At 44.6% G+C, this 24,307-nt stretch overlaps 1 protein-coding gene across 1 annotated transcript; it reads right to left on the bottom strand.

Annotated features, from left to right (window-relative positions):
• Positions 1-44: 44 nt before the first annotated feature.
• LOC127028004 (LHFPL tetraspan subfamily member 2 protein-like) lies at positions 45-24,307 on the bottom strand. Its single transcript, XM_050913836.1, has 2 exons — positions 23,878-24,307; positions 45-301 (listed from the first exon to the last, which is right to left on the bottom strand). Exons 1-2 carry the CDS (start codon positions 24,305-24,307, stop codon positions 45-47), a joined length of 687 nt encoding a protein of 228 aa, XP_050769793.1.

The following is a 24,307-nucleotide window of genomic DNA, read 5'->3' as shown; positions in this document are numbered from 1 at the left end:
GAAAGCAAATTAAGATCCATGCGCTGGTGTTTTTCCCACTGGAGTTAAAGGAGGCAGATAAGGTTTCTTCCTTCTTCTATTTCTTCTTGCACTTTGTCACTGGATGTGGCTATTTCAGCTTGCACTGAGAAGACTGCACAGATGAACGTCAGAATAGTGCCACCAATAGCTGTGTAGAAAGCCCAGCCCAAGGAGCAGTCTCCTAGTTTGTAAGCAGAAGCATAAGGTCCACAATAGCTTATTGCTTTCTGGCATCCCCAACCTGCAGGGTAAAGTATCAAGCCTAAGATAAGGAAGAGGCCTAGAAATAAAAACAGAAAGAAAAGAGAAGTTTAACAAATGATCAGTTTAACACCAAACACAGCACATGTAGTAATGGTTATCATGGTGACTACTCACTCATAAGTACCAGGATTGGGAGAAGATGATTCTTCCCCATCCATCCTTCCTTTACTGATTGTTCCCTAGTATATACCGTGCAGTGTTTTATCTAAACTTGGAGCTATCCTATGATTTTTCTTATGAAAGGTTTATTTCATATGATAATGACTTTGTTCTTAATTTTAATCCCTGTATTCCTTCTACATCCTTTGTTTTCACACATTATTGCTAGGTATACAGAGCTTGCAAAACATTCGAGCATCTCTACCTACTGTTTATACTTGCACTTTTCAAATACTTAGGAATGTTTGCATCCACTTTTGAATTCGTATTTAGCTAGCCCTCTTTCAGCTTTATTTAGTCATTCATCATAAACATTTTTGCCTTTTTCCTCTGGATTTTTCCTACCTTGGTTTTCTTGCCTGGAAAAAATAAAATCTCAAACTGCATTTGCTTATTTGGCCACAGTAGGACATAGTAGACAAATAATACAGCCAGTTCAATAAGCTGCTTTCACAATGAAGGGATTCTGGAGTCAGCCACAAACTAACAGATCTAAGTACCCACTGCCAGTGCATAGGTAACACTGGGATCCTCTAAACAGGTGATCAACTGCTGCAGAAGGAAAGCACATTTCTAGTGATGCATGAGCAAAAGCCTCAACTCCTGATCTTGCTAAACCACCTGAACATCCTGCTGTGCCTCAGCCTGGAAGTAAAAAGTTCAAATTAGATGTTTTGCCCATCTGATTGTCTCTCGTATTGATAGTTTTCTCTCCTATGAGGACCAGTAGTGAAGGGCTTCATTAAGGAAAAGTCACGTTAGAGTCCCTGTACACATGATGTGTCTTTGTACAAAGGTGAGAGATTTAATCAAAATGCCTAATATGCTAGTGGCTACAATGCTCTCATATGACCCCTGTGTATTGGGTTTGTGTGGCAAGGTTTTTGGTAGCGGGGGGGCTACAGGGGTGGCTTCTGTGAGACACAATGAGTTAAAACCAGATCTCCTTCCTACAAGGTATGTAACTAAACATCAGGACAGCTCATAGGTATCAAAATTTGCTTTCTGTTTTCTTTAAAATTTTACTTATAAGAAGAGGAATAATTATGCAAAATAGTTTTTCCTTAAACACAACCAGTTTATCCATAAAATGAATACAGCCTTCCAGATCCCATAAACATTACCGATTTAGTTGTCCTGCACTGTAAAGCCCTTTATTCAACCTGGCACCTTGAGGAAAATAGCCGGTAAAGATGTTATCATCTTCTAGAAGTGGGCTGAAAGTTGTGCTTTTTATGTACGGTGCTGGTTCATCCATAGATTTCATCCAATCCCAAAATTTCTACTAAGTAATAAAACAGTCGTCTTTTCTACCTTATACTAACAGATTACCAAGAACAGCTGTAAAGACTTGTTTGCATCTTCTTCAGTTAGACTAGCCCATTCTGCAGTATGTTAGGTTTTCTTAATTGTTTGTTTAAAGAAATTCAGTCAGATGCAAAAAACCTTCCTCGTTGAGAAAGAAAAACTGGGTAAGCAGTTAATACACACAAAATGCAAAAACCATCATCCAACTGTCTAAAATTAATGTCTATGAATGCCAGACAGTTCACAAAAGAAAGTCCTTCCTCCAGTGTTTTTCTAATGATGACACACCACCACGGGCATGAATGAACTAAATGTCATTATTCGTGGCAGCAAAATCTATTAGTGAGTGATATCTGTTCTCTGTGAAGGGATTTCATCACTGCTTACATTTAAGAACCAATGACAAATTTTATGCAGTGTTTCCTGGCTGATTGGCCAAACTACATTAAGTATAAAGTATTGCTTTATCTTGGACAGACCTGGATAAGCTGTGCTTTCATCCTGCTGAGTCCAGCAGCTGTTTCAGACTAAAAACCACCAGTTCCTTCTCCTCTATTCATCACTAGTTTCCTGTTCTGTGTAACCAGCATGACTACACGATGTATTTTTCTGACTGTACATTGGTATGGTCCAGTTGCCATTTTTCTCTAATGATCACAAGCCCTTTGGTAGTTAAAAATCACCATCGCTGAAGTAAGAAATCAAATCTGAAATGTCAGTGTAGCTGCTGCCACCAAGGAAGCTTTTAAAGTTTACCTCCCCATCACTAACAAACCTAGAGAGCCTGTGTTTAACTGCAAACCTGGCTTATGGCTGAGTCACAAGCAGGACTGAGAAGTTACATCCATCTCTTTTTACCAAAAACAGAGCACTGAACAACTCCTGAAAGCTACTGGTTCATGGTATGTATGCCCCAAGCTGAAAAGCCATTACCCAAAACTCGGCCCCCTCAAAAGGCTGCAGCACTGTCAAGTGTATTCATCAGGACTTCACTGAATAAATATTTTTTTTTTTAAGAGTATAGAAAATTCCTGGAGAAATATTGACTGCAGCTCACAATTTGATAAACTACAGCTGTTTTCTCACAGTTGAAAACAAAATTTGGAGAAAAGTCTTAATTATGGGCTGTGAATACGGTCAGATTCTCACTTGGTTTTTTTTTCTTTAGATACCTAACTTTGTGAATCCTATACCGGCCTAGCATAATAGAAGAAAAAAAAAAAGTGATGTTTTCACTACCAAACCTACCTTGTACTCCATTTCAGTGCAGACAGAAAGCTCAGGACATGCATCTCTTCTCACTATCACTAATATTTATCATAATTTCTCATTTCATTAATACCTGGTTCCTACTTGCTAGGAAAACTGAATAAAGATGATTCAACATACCCACAACAGAAACGACACTCTTTGGATTTCATGCTGACTAACAGCAAGTGGAGAAGCACAGACTCCTCTTCACATATTCAGCTCAAAGCTCCAGTACCCAGCACGATGGCTAAGCTGCGCACGGTACAAAGATCCCTTCCTGACTCTCCCTCCCTGCCCAAAAAGGGGTGCTCGTATAAAAAGATCAAGAGGAGCTTTGCCTCCTGCTTCCTAGTAACTACAAAAGAGCTACAGAGCTCATTTCAATGATTCCTGCGGCTTAAACAAAATACACACAAGATGCTTTACCACTGACCAACAGAGCAAACCGTGGGCTAAAGCAGAAGCCAGCAATCCAAAGCACTTAACTGTCCAACTACCTGTAACCAGAACAGCAGCTTCCAGAGACCCAAAAAAAAGATCCACCTCTGTTCTCCTGGGAACACGGATGCAGAGGGAAGGGAAGGAAAAATGCCCGTGTGGAAAGAACAAGGTAAGATATAGCAGGGGTAGCAAGGGCAGGAGAGGTTATGCTGCTGCTTGGAAAGGCAAGGTCTGCTTTTAAACAGGTGAAAAGGTTAAATGTGATACTAATAGCTCAGCAGTCTCTATGTTCTTCCACCTTTGACCTAAAGAGCACCACACAACCATTTTATGCAACACAAAAAAGCCAGAGAGCTGTTTCTACAGCTAACGCTGTAGCCTTGATCTACATCTAACACACATCCAAGCAGCTGCAGTTGAGCAAAAACCACTTACAGGCCAGTCTGTGGCTAGATGATCCACAAGGGGAAAAATCATGGTAAATCCTCAGCACTGATTTCTCATACCAGTGTCCACAGGACAGAGCCTGACCAGGTCCCTTACATCTCTGCTGCTTTGATAGAAGTTTATGCTTAATTGCCTTTCTGTAGCCACTGCTCAGTCCCTGGGGCTCGCCTGCCTGCAGCTCTCTCATTTTGGTTATTTATCTGCATTACCACAGAGCCTGGCAGCTCTGCTCACAGTTTATGCCTCCAAAAGCCAACAACCTACTTTTCAGACGAGACACACAGAGACAGAGTGCAAGGCAGAAGTGAGATAACCCCAACCAGAACACGGGCAATAGTTTCATCACATCCATAGCCCGATGATTACGAAGTTTTTCTTTTACAGTCTTTACAAGAAGACAAGAAAAATGTCTATATTGAGTTTGCGTGGCAAGGTTTTGGTAGCGGGGGAGCTACAAGGGTGGCTTCTGTGAGAAGCTGATAGAAGCTTCCCCTATGTCCGATGGAGCCAATGCCAGCCAGCTCCAAAACAGACCCACTGCTGGCCAAGGATGAGCCAAGCAGTGATGGTGGTAGTGCCTCTGTGATAACATATTTAAGAAGGGGGAAAAAACTGCTGCGCAAGAGCAGCTGGAAGAGAGAGGAGTGAGAATATGTGAGAGGAACAACTCTGCAGACACCAAGGTCAGTGAAGAAGGAGGGGGAGGAGGTGCTCCAGGCACTGGAGCAGAGATTCCCCTGCAGCCCATGGTGAAGACCATGGTGAAGCAGGCTGTCCCCCTGCAGCCCATGGAGGTCCACAGTGGAGCAGATATCCACCTGCAGCCCCTGGAGGACCCCAAGCCAGAGCAGGTGGACGCACCCAAAGGAGGCTGTGACCCTGTGGAGAGCACGTGCTGGAGCAGGCTCCTGGCAGGACCTGTAACCCTGTGGGGGACCCACACTGGAGCAGTTCCTTTCTGAAGGACTGCACCCTGTGGAAAGGACCCATGCTGGAGCAGTTCATGAAGAACTGCAGCCTGTGGAAAGGACCCACGTTGGAGAAGTTCCTGAAGGACTGTCTCCCGTGGGAGGGACCCCAAGTTGGAGCAGGGGAAGAGTGTGAGGAGGAAAGAGCAGCAGAAACAGCGTGAACTGACCACAACCCCCATTCCCTGTCCCCCTGCGCCGCTCAGGGGGAGGAGGTAGAGAATTCAGGAGTGAAGTTGAGCCTGGGAAGAAGGGAGGGGTGGGGGGAAGGTGTTTTAAGATTTGGTTTTATTTCTCATGTCATGGTTTAACCCCAGCCAGCAACTAAGCACCACACAGCCACTCACTCACTCCCCCCACCCAGTGGGATGGGGAGCAAATCGGTAGAGTAAAAGTGAGAAAACTCGTGGGTTGAGATGATAAAGACAGTTTAATAGGTAAAGCAAAAGCTGCACACACAAGCAAAGCAAAACAAGGAATTCATTCACCACTTCCCATCGGCAGGCAGGTGTTCAGCCATCTCCAGGAAAGCAGGGCTCCATCACGCATAATACTTGGGAAGACAAACGCCATCACTCCGAACGTCCCCCCCTTCCTTCTTCCCCCATCTTTATATGCTGAGTGTGACATCATATGGTATGGAATATCCCTTTGGTCAGTTGGGGTCAGCTGTCCCGGCTGTGTCCCCTCCCAACTTCTTGTGCACCCCCAGCCTCCTCGCTGGTGGGGTGGTGTGAGGAGCAGAAAAGGCCTTGACTCTGTGTAAGCACTGCTCAGCAATAACGAACACATCCCTGTATTCTCAACACTGTTTCCAGCACAAATCCAAAACATAGCCCCATACTAGCTACTGTGAAGAAAATTAACTCTATCCCAGCCAAAACCAGCATACTCATTACCCTACTCTGATTTGATTGGCAATAAATTAAATTAATTTCCCTGAGTTGAGTCTGTTTTGCTCGTGACGGTAATTGGTGAGTGATCTCCCTGTCCTTATCTTGCCCCACAAGCCTTTCACTGTATTTTTCTCCCCCTGTCCAGCTGAGGAGGGGGAGTGATAGAGCATCTTGGTGGGCACCTGGCGTCTAGCCGAGGTCAATCCACCACAATGTCGAAGGAAGAGAAATGGGTTTTCAGTTGCTTGTGGACAACACAAAGCAGCATGGGGGTGTGTTGTTTTGTTTTCTGAAGAGTCCCCAGGGGGGATGGCAGAGGAGGGCGCTGGATGGGCTGCACAGAGCCAGGAGCAAAGTATCCCGCTAATGAATGAAAGACGTCAGAGAGCATGGCCTGTAGCTTGCATGGGGCTGGAAAGGGGAGCCAAGCGCCTTATCCTTGGCATTCATTTATACTTACAGTGCACAGGAACACAAGACCAGCTCCTAGCACAATCTACTGATTTGTGTATAAAAGTTGCTTTCTGGATCAATTAACTATTATAACTCTCAGGTTTCTTGAATTTGACTCAGTTATTCTTACACTTGACTCATTCAAATATTACTTCTGTATTTAATCTGCATTGTGCTGCTTTCTAAGCCATTTAATGCTGTAAGTTAAGATTAAAGCGCTTAAGCTTTTGTTAGTCGTAGAAGTACAAAGCTCAGTTTTGTGTTGTATAATTTTATGTCAGCAAAATCTGATGAAGCAACATTTATCTCCTGTCAACAGTTTGCCTTGAGACGGATCTGGCAGGAGGACAGTAAATATTAATGATACAGATTTCTTTTTCTTAATAAATCAGTTTTTGCTCTTGTCCCAGTGTCTTTGAACAGAAGCCAATCTTCAAGAGAAAGAACAGAGAACAAAAATCTGGTGCTCTGTCTGAAGAAAAGTTTTCTGCAAGGAATCCTTCCAGTTCCTCATGCTAACGTACAGTAAATGAGAGTTTTAATTCACAGCCAATCTATCTATGGATTAATTACTGTTTGTTCCACCTGCTGGGAGGAACAAATTCATTTTGAAAACATTACAGGCTGTTTTCCACTGTGCTCCTCTACAGGCTCACAGAGCTCAGGCTTGCTCTGTTCTAGATTTAACCCCCTCTCTGAGCACAGCTACACTGCTGGGGGGTGCAGCTTCTGCTGTACACATACTCTTTTTCCTACTTCTTAATTAGCTCTATCCCACTTCTTTAAATCAGTATGGTAATTTTTCATAATTCCATTTTCCTTCTTGTTTGTTGTTGCCAGCTCTCAGTTACCTTTTCTCTTAGGATTCCTTAAAACAGAGGTCTGAAAGACTGCTACACAATGCTGCCAGATGCCTAGGAATGACAACAGAAAACTATTTAAATGACATTTTTTATCCAGAGATCTCATCTAAAATTCTTTGGTATAAGTCTGTCAGCAGAGAACATTTTCCCATGTTTCACTGAAGGCAATTTGCCCACATAACATTTTATTATCAATCCCAAATTACCTGCTTTCAAAGAGAAATAAAAAAATTTAGATGAGGTTTAGATTTTATTTGGATTATTAGACTAAAATTATTAATTAGACTTCCTGATTACAACATAGACAACCTATTAAACATCAGCCCTTCTATATTCAAATGATGTAAAAGCAACTCCTTTCTCCTAAAACACCAAAGTAAAACAATGCAGCATACTGTGAAATAACAATATGAATATGGCAGAATGTACTGCTGTGCAATGATGTTTCTGAAGACAGTTCAGTAATGCTTTTTCTATAGGAGAATCCTTTTTGTATTTGTACACCAAGAACTTTTCCCCTTCTAAGGGCCTGGAACTGCAGGAAGCAATTGCTCCTCCTCATTTTTATACACTGCAGTAGTGCTGCTAGGCTAACATCATGGAAAACCAACAGACTGATCTATCGTTACAGGCATTTGTATGTCACATTATAGGCTGGTCAGTGCTGGGGTCAGATCTGAGTAAAAGCTTTTTCATTCCATCCTTGGAAACAACTCTTGAGATAGGGGTTAGGCAGATGCTTGTTTAGCTAAGTGAAGGCATGCTATTTAGTTTTGACAGTCTCCTGTGCAGCTGTTGTGCCATATTAAACAGCGTATACTAACAAAGCCAATTTCCATTGCAAAGTCTAAAACTATCTTCTCATTTCCTAGCAAAATAGCAAAAAAGCTTTTAAATGCTGCTGAAGAAACAAGAAATTAAGCAGCTGTGATCAATGAGGTGGCAATGCAACAGGCTCCCATGGAGCAGCACAACCAAGCAACAACATTTTAAGAGAGGAAGAGAAAAAAGGGTAAAGGCAGGGAGGGATTAGCCTTGCCCAACACCACGCAGGCAGCGCAGGCAGGTTGCTTCCTCAGTGGCAGCGATCCTGATCATTCTCATCTTCTGCACAGCCACAGGAGATTAACACTTCAGCCCAAGGGCATTACACCAGCCAGGCAAAATAAACCTGCCTTTACGGCTCATATTTCCAAATGTGTCAATATGCTACCTGAATAATTTCATGCTTAAAATATTTGTATAAATGCACTATGCTAGCTTAACCCAAGGAGGCTTTCACATATGCAAACTTTCCCTGACAAACCCCTACCCAGCAGGAATACCACAAGGTCACCATTCATGTGCTTCTGACTGCTTCATCCACCAACAGACAACCAAAGCGACAGCCTCCTACTCAGCAGCTGTATAACAGATGCCTTCAGCCCTGTGAAATGATTCAGTAATCCCATTTTAATCAGATCAGAGCTAATGAGGCAGGCTCAGGCCAGCTGACGTGGTGGTCACAGCACTCCACACTGGCTATAGGAAAAGGGGTGAGGGTAGTGCCAAGGCGCTGAAGGGAGCGCCAGTTACGGTACCCGCAGCGTGGTGCCCAAGACCTGCCTCCACAGCTGCTCTCCATCCACCTGGATGACCGTAGGCCCCACTGAACACAAGCAGATGACCAGAGACAAGAAGATCTTTGCACAAAAAGAAAGGGGAGACTCTGCAAGCCTGAGCGCCTTGGAGATCACCTCCGGCCTGCTCGGCAATGCTGCAAAACAAACAAGAAAAATTCCTAACAATAAGATCAATGTTTAAAAAAGCCTACTCGGACACTGCACTCAATGCAGGTTCACACAAGCAGAGGGGATTTGGGATAAGTCGGAAGCATGGCTGTTGACATTGGGAAGGGTTGCTCATGGGCAATGCACCAAGGCAAAGTCCATACCTCCATACCTGCAGTCACTGCAGAGGACTGCAGCCATATGCAGATTTCAATGTACCTGGGATACCCTAAGCTGAGGCAGGAGAATTAATTGTTTAAAATTATAACCAGATGATCTCTCAAAACCTGCACAGATTTTTTTTTCCCTTTAAAATTGTCTTAGGGTCATATAAGGGGAAGTGGTTGCCATAAGAGGTTACCACTGCCTGCCCCAAGCTGAGGAAGAGGATAAGATCCCTGCTCTTTTCAACAGTAAATTAACTATGCCATTTGCTCATGCATCTTTTCCCATTTATTAAGCAAATCAAAGATGCTCGTTCATAACCAAACCTATGTAAAAATAATACTTCTGATGGCATTACTGATGTTAGGGTGTGGAAATAGGGACAAGAATACAGTGCAGGGGATCTGTGTGACAGGAGGTAGAAGGGAAGGCTACTGATGGGAGACTCAGACTATTAATTATATTTTGCTACCCACAGAAAAATCCAAAAATAAGTCAGTTTATAAGCCTTGATGTAGGTTGCTTTGGCAGAATGACAGCATACGGGGGATCTGTGATTTGTTTTTTTGATATTGGTGTGATCTTACTGATTGGACTTCTCTTTAACAAAGCGTAAGCCTGTAGACTCCTGATTTTAGGAGAGGGGAGGGCAAATTCCCCATTAGCTTTTAACAAATGTTATATATGTGGTGAGAGTCCCCATTAGTTGGGAGGGAAGGAAATGCAGAGACTCAAAAAGTAAGAAAGATCAGTCCCAAGCCTTGAAATGACACCGAAGCCCCTTTGCTGGCCATCAGCCATGTGGAGTCACGCATTTCACAGGGGCTCCTGTGCAGCAGACACTAGCCCTGCAATTAAGTCAAGATCAAGCACCATATAGGGGAAAAGCCAAATGCTTATGAGTTTTCAGCAACGCAGAGGTAACCAAAGAGCTCTCTGCTTGTGGCGCCACCACTCAGGCACAGCCGTGAGGACTGGTCACTGCCCACGTTTGGCCTCAAAAGCCAATGAAGCATCAAGTGGTTTTAATCTAGGACAGCCCAATAACAGGCTTGAAACTGCTAAATGAGTAACTAAATTGTGGATAGTAAATTCAAGAGGCTCCTGAGTTAGGGAAGGAAATATCGGGCTGTGTCAATTATTCCGTCCCCAAAAGAAGCAGAGGAGAAGACCCGGCATGTTTCACAACACTTGCCATAACCTTTTCCACTGCCATCCGACTGGTGAGCATCAGTTGCTTATGCTGAATCAGCAGAAAAGGAAAGAAAACCACCACCTCATGACCACGGCTCTATAAAGGAGGCTGGAGCAACAACCTGCCTCGGCTTAATCAGAGGTAAAAAACCTGCAGTCCATTTTCTTTTCATGCAATTACATTCTCTTGTGTTGTGGTTTGACCCCAGCCAGCAACTAAGCACCACACAGCCGCTCCCCCCTCCCCCATCCCAGTGGGATGGGGAGGAGGAGTGAAAAAAAAAAGGAAAAACTCGTGGGTTGAGATAAGAACAGTTTAATAACTACAGTAAAATAAAATATAATACTACCTAATAATAATAAAAATATACTAATAATAATAATAGAAATGAAAAGAAAAAAAGAGAACTAAAACGCAAGAAAAGACAAGTGATGCACAATGCAATTGCTCACCACCTGCTGACCGATGCCCGAGCAGCGATCCGCCCCTCCCAGCCAACTCCCCCTGTTTATATACTGGGCATGACGTTCCATGGTATGGAATACCCCTTTGGCTAGTTCGGGTCAGCTGTCCTGGCTATGCTCCCTCCCAGCTTCTTGCACACCTGCTTGCTGGCAGAGCATGGGAAACTGAAAAGTCCTTGGCTTAAGATAAGCGCTACTTAGCAACTACTAAAACATCAGAGTGTTATCAACATTATTCTCACACTAAATCCAAAACACAGCACTGTACCAGCTACTAAGAAGAAAATTAACTCTATCCCAGCTGAAACCAGGACAATATCCACCCCTCATTCTATACCATTTACATCATGCCCAGATCCCACACTTTCCAATACATTTCAAATTAATCACCACCACTTTTCCTGTCTTTTAATACATACACACAGATATCATTCCCACAGTCTATGGGCCATCTCTATCAAATGTCTGCTGAGTTCATTCAGTCCATGACTTTGGGCTCCATCTGTCGTAACAGTCTTTCTGGGCAGGAGGGATGGTGCAAAGTCCGCTCAGTCAGCAGAGCAGGATTGGGCTTTGGTGTGGTGCAGCAGGCGGGTGACATTGGGCGCAGCAGGAGGATGGTGTGTAGTGTTGGATTGTTGCATGCTGAAGTCAGTCCTGGTTCCATCACTACTGCACTTCACTCAGTTTTGTCAAAGTTCATTCTTTATTAATCTAAGTGATTCTTACTGTAATACCATTAATATAGCACATAACAATTATAATAATGATGACATACAGTGGCAGGGTTATATAGCAATCAACATCATACAATTTGATCTATTGGCTGTTCTCACCTAAAATCAAATCCCCTTGAGGCACACATCGGACTTCCCCATCCTTCCGCATCACCCACCAAGTGCACCCCAGGTCCTTGAGCAAAAGCAATCCCACGAATGGGTTTGCCTTTGCCTGAGGCAGGAGTAACCCAGACTGTCTTCCCTAGCATATTTTTTATGTGCACTACAGGGACTTTATCCCCTTCTACAGTACATAAAAGTTCTGATTGGGCAGGGCCAGCTTGATGGACAGATCCTCTAGTGTTAACTAACCAGGTGGCCTTTGCTAGATGTGTATCCCAATGTTTGAAGGTCCCACCCCCCATTGCTCTCAATGTAGTCTTTAACAATCCATTGTATCGCTCGATTTTCCCAGAGGCTGGTGCATGAGAGGGGATGTGATACACCCACTCAATGCCATGCTCTTTGGCCCAGGTGTCTATGAGATTGTTCCAGAAATGAGTCCCGTTGTCTGACTCAATTCTTTCTGGGGTGCCATGTCGCCATAAGACTTGCTTTTCAAGGCCCAGGATAGTGTTCTGGGCGGTGGCATGGGGCACGGGATATGTTTCCAGCCATCCGGTGGTTGCTTCCACCATTGTAAGCACATGGCGCTTGCCTTGGCAGGTTTGTGGGAGTGTGATATAGTCAATCTGCCAGGCCTCCCCATATTTGTATTTCAGCCATCATCCTCCATACCTCAGAGGCTTTAACTGCTTGGCTTGCTTGATTGCAGCGCATGTTTCACATTCATGGATGACCTGTGCGATAGTGTCCATGGTCAAATCCACCCCTTGATCACAAGCTCATCTATGTGTTGCATCTCTTCCCTGATGGCCTGAGGTGTCATGGGCCCACCGAGCCTTAAATAATTCACCCTTATGCTGCCAGTCCAGATCCACCTGAGCCACTTCAATCCTAGCAGCCTTGTCTACCTGTTGATTGTTTTGATGTTCCTCAGTGGCCTGACTCTTGGGTACATGGGCATCTACATGACGTACTTTCACAACCAGGTTCTCTAGCCGGGCAGCAATATCTTGCCACAATGGGGCAGCCCAGATGGGTTTACCCTGCGTTGCCAGTTACTCCGCTTCCATTGCTGCAACCACACCCACAGAGCATTTGCCACCATCCATGAGTCAGTATAGAGATAAAGTATTGGCCATTTTTCTCGTTCAGCAATGTCTAAAGCCAGCTGGATGGCTTTCACCTCTGCAAATTGACTTGATTCACCTTCTCCTTCTGCAGTGTCTGCAACTTGTCGTATAGGACTCCATACAGCCGCCTTCCACCTCCGATGCTTTCCCACAATGCGACAGGACCCATCAGTGAACAGGGCATATTGCCTCTCATGTTCTGGCAGTTTATTATACAGTGGGGCCTCTTCAGCACCCATCACCTCCTCCTCTGGCGATATTCCAACATCTTTGCCTTCTGGCCAGTCCATGATCACTTCCAAAATTCCTGGGTGACTAGGGTTTCCTATTTGAGTTCATTGTGTGATCAGTACAACCCACTTACTCCACGTAGCATCAGTTGCATGATGGGTAGAAGGGACCTTCCCTTTGAACATCCAGCCTAGCACTGGCAGTCGGGGTGCTAATAGGAGCTGTGTTTCAGTACCAACCACTTCTGAGGCAGCTCGAACTCCTTCATATGCTGCCAGTATCTCCTTTTCAGTTGGAGTATAGTGGGCCTCAGATCCTCGATATCCCCGACTCCAAAACCCTAGGGGTCGACCTCGGGTCTCCCCTGGTGCTTTCTGCCAGAGGCTCCAGGTAGGGCCATTCTCCCCGGCTGCGGTGTAGAGCACATTTTTAACATCTGGTCCTGCCCGGACTGGCCCAAGGGCTACTGCATGAACTATCATCTCCCATTTAATCTGTTCAAAGGCTTGTTGTTGCTCAGGGCCCCATTTAAAATCGTTCTTCTTCCGGGTCACTTGATAGAGAGGGCTTACAATCATACTATAATTTGGAATATGCATTCTCCAAAAACCCACAACACCTAAGAAAGCTTGCGTTTCCTGTTTACTAGTTGGTGGAGACATAGCTGCTATTTTGTTGATCACATCCATTGGGATGTGACAACATCCGTCTTGCCATTTTATTCCTAAAAACTGAATCTCCTGTGCAGGTCCCTTCACCTTACTCTGTTTTATGGCAAAACCAGCTTTCAGAAGGATTTGGATTATTTTCTCCCCTTTCTCAAAAACTTCTTCTGCTGTGTTGCCCCATACGATGATGTCATCAATGTACTGCAGGTGTTCTGGAGCTTCACCTTTTTCCAGTGCAGTCTGGATCAGTCCATGGCAAATGGTGGGGCTGTGTTTCCACCCCTGGGGCAGTCGATTCCAGGTGTACTGGACGCCCCTCCAAGTGAAAGCAAACTGTGGCCGGCACTCTGCTGCCAAAGGGATTGAGAAAAATGCATTAGCAATATCAATTGTGGCATACCACTTGGCTGCCTTTGACTCCAGTTCATATTGAAGTTCTAGCATGTCTGGCACAGCAGCACTCAGCGGTGGTGTGACTTCATTCAGGCCACGATAGTCTACTGTTAGTCTCCATTCTCCATTAGACTTTTGCACTGGCCATATGGGGCTGTTAAAGGGTGAGCGAGTCCTGCTGATCACTCCTTGGCTCTCCAGTTGACGAATCAGCAGATGGATGGGAATCAGGGAGTCTCGGTTGGTGCGATATTGCTGCCACCGGTGCACCCTTGTGGTAGTGATCGGCACCTGTTGTTCTTCAACCCTCAGCAACCCCACAACAGAAGGGTCCTCAGAGAGACCAGGCAAGGTGGACAACTGTTCAATTCCCTCTGTCTCCAAGGCAGCTATACCAAAAGCCCACCGATACCCCTTTGGGTCCTTGAAATACCCTCTCCTAAGATAATCTATGCCAAGAATGCATGGGGCCTCTGGGCCAGTCACAATGGGGTGTTTCTGCCACTCATTCCCAGTTAGGCTCACTTCAGCCTCCAATACAGTTAGCTGTTGGGATCCCCCTGTCACACCAGAAATACAAATAGGTTCTACCCCTTTATAGCTTGATGGCATTAGAGTACACTGTGCACCGGTGTCCACTAGAGCTTTATACTCCTGTGGGTCTGATGTGCCAGGCCATCGGATCCACACAGTCCAGTAAACCCGGTTGCCCCTCTCCTCCGCCTGGCTGGAGGCAGGGCCCCTCTAGCCCTGGTCATAAGATTCTCCACTCACTTTCTGTAAAAATGGATTAGAATTTCTTCTCATAGGATCAGGAGTAAGATCAGCCCTTCCACTCTGTCTGGCACACTGCTTACAGTGCTCACTGAAGGCTGAAGCAGCAATTTTCCTGGAAGAACCCTCATTTGTGGTTGTTTTTCCTTGCAATTCATGTACCTGTGCATCTAGGACCGAGGTAGGTTTCCCATCCCACTTCATCATGTTCTCTCCATCTTCATGCAAGTAAGACCACAGGGTACCCTGTGGTGTGTACCTTCTATCTCCTCTCTCTCTTGCCCAGAGGAATACCTTCTCCTAATAGCTGAGATGATAGATACTGGTCCGTGCAGGTGGGAGGCAGAACTTATCCTCAAATCGCTGGAACTCTTGGGACCATTTCTCAGCTAGTATGTGTGGCAGTCTCTCCACAGCCGCGACGAGGGAGGAAGTGAGACTTTCTTCATATTGCTGGATTCGGCGAGCCAATTCATCCACCGTTGGTCCCTCTTCATCTTTCCAGTCCATTACTGCCAATGCATTGGCATACAACGATGGTGCGCTCGTACAATCTTCCGCCACGTGGGTCATGTGCAGTGGACTTCATCTGGATCTGTGGGTAACTGTGCATTGTCCGGATCATAATAAACCATCTCCCGCACAGCTAATTCCCTCAGGTATTGGATACCACTTTCCATGGTGGTCCACTTGCTTGGATGACATATAACATCTTCCTTGAAGGGATACCTCATGCCTGACAGAAGTCGCCTCCAGAGGCTGAGGGCTTGTGTCTTTTTTCCCAATTGCCTTGTCAATGCCCCCTTCCCTAGAAAGGGATCCCAATTGCTTGGCTTCCTTAGCCTCTAATTCCAAGCTACTGGCCCCATTATCCCAGCATCGGAGCAGCCAGGTGATAATGTGCTTGCCTGGATGACAGCTGAAGTCTTTTTGCATATCTCGCAGCTCACTCAGGGATAGGGATCAAGTGATTATCTCTGGTTCTGCCTCTTCCTCCTGTTGTCATGATGACCCTGGTTCACCTTCATCCTTTGCTAAGCGAACTGATTTTTTTGTATATTTCTTCCTCTGTATAGGGGCGACTGATACTGGCACCGGTTGATTCTCTAGTTCTGCTGCATCACCCATCACCGAGGTTTGAGTAGCCACAGTGCCTGTTGCCGGGGTCTGAGTAGCTACAGTGCTTGTCGCCGGGGTTTGAGTAGCCACAGTCGTGGGGGTTGGAGTAGCCGCAGTGCCTGTCGTAGGGGTTGGAGTAGCCGCAGTGCTTGTCGCTGGGGTTTGAGTAGCTGCAGTACCTGTCGCAGGAGTTGATCTCTGGGTGGTATTTTAAATAGTTGTTTAACCCTAAACAAGATCTGAATCACATTCAGGAACATGCTGGTTCCTAGCAGTAGGACCATGCTGAGTTCAGCATCCCAAGGATATTCAAAATTTGCAAACTCCTCAAACGCTATTGTAATTAACCTGGTGGAGAAGGGTAAGATGTGGGAAGATGTCTCCCCAATAGGTTGGCTCCCCGAGGAAAGGTAAAAAGTGTAATTATTAATAGTCTCCAGGAGATGGCACCCGAAGTACGGAGATGTCTCCTCCATAGATTGGCTCTCCAAGGAGAAAAGGTAAAAGGTGTAATTATTAATAGTCTCCCATAGGTGGCTCCCGAAGTACAGAGGTGACAACAATGCTGAGTACAAACACCCGATTAGTTTCACGACCTGCACTTCTATCATATCATAAACCAGTGTTACAAACAACAACAACATGATAACTCTAGTCCACTTCCCACAGATGATAAACAGCAGAACAAGGAGCATATACTGTGAGTAAGGTATTACATAACGCACCTTTAAGAACAACCACACCAACCTTGAGAGCAAAAGAGTCCACATTGTGACCAGTGACTATTAAACCAATACAATGAATACTTATAACAAGTTTTTTTTAACACACTCTGATCAGATCTGTCGTTATCTCAACCCTTCGTGCCCCACGTTGGGTGCCAAAAAGGACTGTCGTGGTTTGACCCCAGCCAGCAACTAAGCACCACGCAGCTGCTCACCCCTCCCCCCTCCCAGTGGGATGGGGAGGAGGATCAGGAAAAAAAGGTAAAACTCGTGGGTTGAGATAAGGACAGTTTAATAACTAAAGTAAAAATAAAATATAATACTAACTAATAATAATAAAATATAATAATAGTAATGAAAAGGAATATAAGAAAAAAAAGAGAAATAAAACCCAAGAAAAGACAAGTGATGCACAATGCAATTGCTCACCACCTGCTGACTGATGCCATAGCCGCGATCCGCCCCTCCCAGCCAACTCCCCCTGTTTATATACTGGGCATGACGTTCCATGGTATGGAATATCCCTTTGGCTAGTTCAGGTCAGCTGTCCTGGCTCTGTCCCCTCCCAGCTTCTTGTGCACCTGCTTGCTGGCAGAGCATGGGAAACTGAAAAGTCCTTGGCTTAAGATAAGCGCTACTTAGCAACAACTAAAACATCAGAGTGTTATCAACATCATTCTCACACTAAATCCAAAACACAGCACTGTACCAGCTATTAAGAAGAAAATTAACTCTATCCCAGCTGAAACCAGGACACCTCAATATTGATCCCGCAGCGCAAAGAAGACCTTGGGGCGGGCTGTGGAGGAGTTAAGGCTCAGCGAGAAGGAAAAGGTGAAGGGGGACACGGGAAGAGGAAAATTTTGGGTGGCTTGGTGGGTCGTACAGCAGCAGAGTGCAGGCCGCCTGTGTAGGGGAAGGAAGCAAGCTCAAACCCACCAATTTCCTTCACCACCATGCCAGGCGCACCAAAGAGAGGAGCTAAGCATCAGTTAGCCCCCCCATCTTGAAAGAACCACTTTCATCTTTTTTCTTGTTTTTGAGTGAAAACACAGCTGTTGTTGAATTTAAATATTCTCCTAGTGTTTGCAACCTATATATAATAGCAGCATCAGTCTTGACTCTGAGGCCTGGAAGCAAAAATCAAACCAAAAGGGGGCCCCACTACTCTCCCACTATCCCCCTCACCCTCTCGGGGGGCAGCCAGCGCTCTCTTACACTGCATCGCTGGGATGGGGGTGTAGAGAAGTTCTCAGTGTCTCACCTATGCCAGTAGAGGTAAGGGACCTTGCCATGCACACATGCCACAGTAAAACATTTCTCAGTGGGTAGCGCAAGAGTCTCACACTGAGCACTGTTTGATGGAAGAAATTTATGCTTGCTGAGAATATCAGCTGCCAAACTTGATCAGTGAAAATCTGAATTTTTGTCTATTTTTCTATTCTATTTATAATCTGCTGGGTGTCTACTGGTTCCCACGTGCCCATCTTGGTACTGCAGGAGATGAGCCAACCACCAAATCTAATCAAACACTGAAACCTTCACTTTATTTCTTTGAAGTTACTAATACTCTCCCTCAGGCTCAATGGCAATTTAGCACTTGAACTCATTTTCCTTCCCTGGCATATTCCAACACAGCAGTCCCCTTAGCTTGAACTTTCAGCAGCCAAGTGTGTATTAGATTAGATGGCATTTAGCCATATAGGTTACAGGAAGCATTATACCACAGAAAGAGGTTCAGACTGTCAGGATTTCCATTAGAAATCCCCCCTCCCCCTTCTTTCTTTCTTCCCACCCCAAGAATTCAGAATTCTGGCATCAGAAAAGAAAAACTCTAAGCTGAATCCAAGAGGAAATATGCTTTTTGAAAAATGCATGCTCTGTGTTTTAGAAAGACAAACAAGAAGCTTTCTTGCATTCAAAGGCAAAACTGCTCTTGCTCTGCTCTCCTACTGCCCAGGCTCCCCAGCTGAGCAACAGCTTCCATCACCCGCAGGCAGCAACATGAGCTCACAAGGTGCTTTCTTCCTTGCTCACCAGCTTGGCCCTTTCTCAGACAAAATAATGCATCTTTACAGTGTGCCACTGCCTACAACTGAATATCCTAAACTACTCTGTAACTATCATAACCTTTCGTGTCATGCTCTGAGCATCAGAGAGCTCTAGCATCCTCATGCCCCCTCTGCAGGAGCTTGCTCTCCTTCTGCGTTTTCTCCCCTCTCCGAGGAAAGTCTTGGCCGACCTCTCGCTTCCTCCTCAGCTTCCTCCTCTGCAACTCCCAAGGGCCTCCTTACCTCCCAGCAGCCAGGAGCATGCAGCTGCATGGCCCCACACACTGCGAGTCCTCAGAAATTGCCCAGCCTCCCCTGCACAGCTGGATCTTACTTTGTACATACACCCCCACAAGCAGCTCCAGATCCTCTTCCCCTTCAGATGGTTCCCATCATGCTCTGCTCAGGTCATCTTGCAATCACCCAACCTCCCAAATGGAAATGATGACCAATAAGTATAACACACTGAACTATTTCTTAGGGCAAGAGATGTAAAACAAACCCTTCCAGCAGCAAAGATGGACTGTTACAGACACAGCTGGCTTCAAACTGGGTTTCACCTCTTCATTTTAGAAAATTGTCAAGAAGTTTCCTTGCATTTGAGGGTAAAGCTGTACTCCTGTAACTGAACTATTGCCCTGGTACTGCAGTAGTTTCTGATCAAGGAACCCCCCCAAGGTACCACAGCAGGGAATAGGAGAAGGCATGAACAGTAATACAAGGGAAAAATAAGAAATCATGGAGAGGACATAAGAATGAACGCAGGAAAGCTTGTGAGGATACCTGAAAAGAGAAAGTACCACGGAAGAGACTTCACTGCTTGAGGCTGAGCAGGACAAGTGCTGGGGGAAAAAAACCAGCCTCACAGAACAAAGCAGGGGTACAAGAGGAAATGCTGGGCAGGAATAAAGTAGGGTGAAATGTTAAGGAAACCTTAGTGCTGGAAGATGAGAGGAGAATACTAAAGTGGGACCCAACAAAGGTTTCTCGTGGGAAGAAGCTGAGTCGTCTCCCCGGCAATGCTGGAGGAGAAACTGCTGGGGTGAGGGAGGGAATCCCAAACCTGCAGTGTTCAGCCCAAGCTGAAAGTGGCTGGGGGAACCTAACACTCCCAGCCTTTGAAGACAAAAGCCTCTGCCTCGTCTGACTGAACATACATCCATTAAAGGCGTAACTGCCAGTGGCCCAGTCTGCTAAGCCACATGACAGCAAAATGCAGCCATGCATTCACCTGGCCAAACCGGAGACACCCCTCGGCACGCAGCCGGCATGCAGCTGGTCTCCCGACTGATGTAACACAATTTTTACATGCTTCTTTTTTGCACGCTTCTGTCAGAACCCATTTAGTCAAGCCCCGTTTGAACTAGGAGACTGTGGATCATGAACAGAGAAAGTGGTGAGAGGGGGGTGACCTGTAAGAGGCCTCCCAGATGAAGCCATCAACACTGTAAAGACTTTAGATAACAGGAGCTATTTTATCCCCTTTTGGTAAACCTGCCTGGCAATACAGCCCTGCTCTGGCACGGAAAAGCAGGAATAACAGAAACTGAATTCCCAAACCGAGCCGCCTTCCCCTCTGCTCTCTCCAAAGCTTTCTCAGGCACACGATGGTGTAGTTTCCCACAAGGAAACACAGGGCTCTGTTCAAGTTTTGAGGTCGAGATAATATATGTGCTGCTAATTTAGCTTCTGCTTCCTGACATGCAGTCAGGATGTCGCTGGCAGGTTGTGGCTCACCTGCACATCAGTCAGCCACACTGCCGGCTGTGGGGAAGGGGCTGTGTCCGCCCAGCCACGAAACCAGGGGTCAGCTCTGCTGAGCTGTGCTCTTAGAGGTTAAAAAAAAAAAGCCAAGAAAAGTTGTTTGATGAACTTCATAAAGGAAATTGTGTCAGAGACAGAAGGCCAAACCTGTTTTAGGTTCTGTCCTAAGCTCCCCTCTACCCTCCTTTTGAGGCCAGGATATGTTTAGATTATATTACAGTGAAGTACCAAAGCCCAAATAAGGCTTGTAAATATATACGCAACTATCCTATATCCATACCAAGATATGTCAATTGGGGATCATCAATTATTTACTTCCTATAACTAGATGATTACTGCAAAAATTTACTTTGAATTGGTTCTTATCAGCTACCATATAATAACATACTGCCTCTTCTAGCCTCTGCATTTCAAGTGATTCACAGACTGTAAAAATAGAATACTTTCCCCAAAAAGACATTCAAATGAAAGTCTGCCTGGCCTTCTTGCTGCTGGGTAGTAATTATCTATTTAATTACATGGCTCCATTCTTTGCACTCTCTATTGCAGAGAAAAGATGCTTTTCCAGATGAAACAATCCTCAAACATTTCCAAAACCAGGGCCACTGATTATTATTTCTACTGCTCCAGAATGAAAGACCCTGCAGTCTGAAAATAAGTGGTAGAAAGTCTTGCTCTATAACGAAGGAGTTACAGGAGTTTAAACAAGAGCCATATTTTCTTCCTTTATAGCTTTGTATTTCTAATTTTCTGCCACAAAAAAAAATCCCCCTCTGTGGACCAGATATGTGTATGGCTCCTTCCCGTTGACATAAATGAGAGTTTGCATGTTTCTCCAAGGGCTGTAACAGAAGAGATGTGGCTTTGTGTTCTGTAATTTCACTATAGGCATCATCCAGGTCACAACCAATGTTGCTAGACTGAAAAGATATATCCGGTATCTGTTATTGTTTTTTCATTATGAATTCCAGGAATAAATTAACTTGCTGTATGTTTTTAATTATATTAAATCTCCACAGCACAGATATAGATATTTTAAATGAGATTAAGTCTGCAAGATCCTGAGTTCCTGTAGATGACTACTGTGGGTGCATCTCATCTTTGAAAATGAGATGTTTGACATACTTGCAAATATTGGACTGATATAGGCTGATAAACAAAATGATTTTGTGAATTCTTCTCCTATGCTTATTAAAAAACCATAATTGTTCACATTTGAAAGAATGATCTTAAACTTAAGATGATTAAGGCTGGGTTGTATCTTGTTCTCCGGTCAGGGCATTAGTCTAGCTATCATAATCTTTGTATGGATTAACCATGCCGACAACTGTCCTTCTTGAACAAATTGCTTAAGCATTTTCCAAAACTCAAGAACTGAGAAAGTTGAAATTAACAGCTGTGATAAGTCATAAGGAAAATACTTTCAACTAAGTAAGCAGATGCTGTAATGCTACTGGCACAAAAGTAGCAGTGGACTCAATAAAATTAATCTAGAGAAAACGAGTTGCTAGCCACAAGACACCTGGCTGCAAATACTGGCAGGCGTACTTCTCATAGCAACAGTTTCAGTAATGTGACCTTTCAATTACCCAGTTTCATGCTGTGTCATTATTTATCTGAATTATAAGAAGGGAAGTGCTTCTATCCTCAGTACAGCTCAAAAAAGGACTGATCTATCCCCTAACATGTAAGAAATGCTTTGTCTACCATATTGTTCGATTCTTGAGGCCACGAGTCCCTTTACAGGTACATCTGGTTTGATAGGGGTTGGACTAGATGACCTTTAAAGATCCCTTCCAACCCAAATCGTTCTATGATTCTATGATAATAAAACATAAAACTGCCTTTGCACATATTTTCTCACAAATACGTGGTCTCCAGAACAGTTTTCTAAGATACAAGAATCTACTTCCTGCTAATCTTGATGTTCAACTAGATATTTTGAGATGGTATCATCAGAGTTGTAAGTAAGGTTTTTTCAATAGACCCAAGTCTGACATGCCAAACATCTACTTATGCTGCTAACCAATCTCTCCCATACAAATACAGTTCCAACAGAAAAGAAGTAATATCATCTCTTGAAAATCAGGTTTCATGGATTATTTCTGAAGTATGGGGTAAGAAAGCAAGGAGATAAAACCTTCTTCTGGCTCTAATCTGCACTGCAGAGCTGCTTACTTGTCGCACTGGTGCTGGCAAATCCTGTAAACCAGGAGTGGCTACAGCAAAACCTGTAATTTTTATCTAAAGGATAAATCAGATGATATAATTTTTATCTAAAGGATAAATCAGATAAAGCAGATAATTAATATGCTAATTGTATGCCATCATCTGAACAGAAGCATTTTGAGCCAACTTAGGGATCTAATTCTGCCCCAGAAGCACGAACCTTACATTGTTGGTGATGCGAAATAAGCAGTATGCTTTTATACTGAAATTGCATGAAATGGAGGATGGTGAGAGTCACTGCGCTAGTGCTTTAGGAGCTAGCATTGGCCGGTCCCTGGCCCGTACTACTGGCTCCAGAGGGCTGCAGTGGGCACCAAGTTCAATTTTTTCCTACTTCCCCACGTGTGTTTAGAATAAGATTAATTTAGGCCTCAACTAAGCAAGTGAAACCAAGCAGCTTCATAAAGGTTTGAACACCTACCCTTTGAACTTCTGGAGAAGACCACCCTCCTCCTCCAGACAACCACACTCACACAGCACAAAAGACAAAAACCCGCGTACAGGACAGGTTCTCCCCATGGCTCGCTGGTGAGTAAAGAAAGCCAAATACTGCTCTAACTAGGGCTGTCCAGTGTTGGTTTACATAAGTCACTTAATCTCTGTAAAATCCATGGGTTTAAGCAGAAACACTAAATCTCTAGAACCAATTCATCTTTTCAGGCAAAGCACAGCTGAGACTTGGACAGTGAAGAGATAAGCTCACCAGGCTGTGTAATTGCAGCTGAACAATAAGCTGGCTAAAGGAAGGGTTTATTGTAAGGTATCACTTGTCAAGCTCACAGTCTTGAAGGAGGCTGCTTAGCATGAAACCGTGGGTGTGCGACTCTGCAGGCTATTCTTATCCCTGGGGTGGTATTTGCTCTCACCATAATCATGGAGCGTCTGAGACACTGAGAGAACTGCCTTCAGTCCATGGAAAAATTACTAAAGCAGCGAAAGGGAGATAGACTGCCTTAAGAGTATTAACTTTGCTCTCTGCTGGTAACAAAGGAGAGAAGTTTTTGTTACTGAAAGAAATTCAGAGGGGAAAAAACTGAACAGCAAACAAAAGCAACACTGGTCAGTTCATTTTGGCACACACCAGGCTGCAATCCTGCTGCCAGTGTCAATGTATTACATGCTGTGCAGCTATAAATTTCATTTGTGTTTGAATAAACACCAGCATATATAACTGCTTTGGGTCTGCCTAATGCAGTCTGTTTGTAGACAGGACAGAATCGCTATGTTTCTAAAGCTGAATGGCACAAAAATTGAAATCTTTAGTTGCTCTCAAAGTACACGTACCTGCAATCCCTTGTAGCAGCCCACAGACATTAAAAATGCTTTTCTTCATAATACTCTGCACACACATAGTAAAGACAGACACAAATGCCATGGTGCAGAGAATCATGATTCCCAAGGCTAGGAAAATAGCGGTTGCCTGCCAGAATCCACTGGCAATCTCATTGAAGTTTTCTGCATAAGGACCACAAAGTGTGTCTCGTCTGGAAAGCTGCATGTGGGAGATTCTAGTGCAGCGCCCGTAGATGCCCAGCGTCGGATGGTAAGGCTCCTGCGACCCCCCCATTCTGTTGTCCATATCCTCGGAGCTCAAAGGCTTTGCTTTACCAATCAGCCAGTCTGCACTCATGAAAGCAACGAGCTCTGTGAAAGCCACGACAATACTTAGGAGAGTCCATAGCATTGACCGACATGTTACAATGACATGACACAT

This window comes from Gymnogyps californianus, unplaced genomic scaffold, assembly GCF_018139145.2.
Source record: "Gymnogyps californianus isolate 813 unplaced genomic scaffold, ASM1813914v2 HiC_scaffold_129, whole genome shotgun sequence".
Taxonomy (NCBI): Eukaryota; Metazoa; Chordata; class Aves; order Accipitriformes; family Cathartidae; genus Gymnogyps; species Gymnogyps californianus.
This window is presented reverse-complemented; position numbering and strand designations above follow the sequence as displayed.

What these genes read in the sequence shown, in the direction of transcription:
- LOC127028004 (XM_050913836.1), bottom strand. Translation starts at nt 24,307, where the DNA reads ATGTGTCATGTCATTGTAACATGTCGGTCAATGCTATGGACTCTCCTA. An exon ending in GCTGCTACAAGGGATTGCAG is followed by an intron (nt 302 to 23,877) that starts GTACGTGTACTT and finishes TTTTATTTCTAG; the next exon opens with GCCTCTTCCTTATCTTAGGC.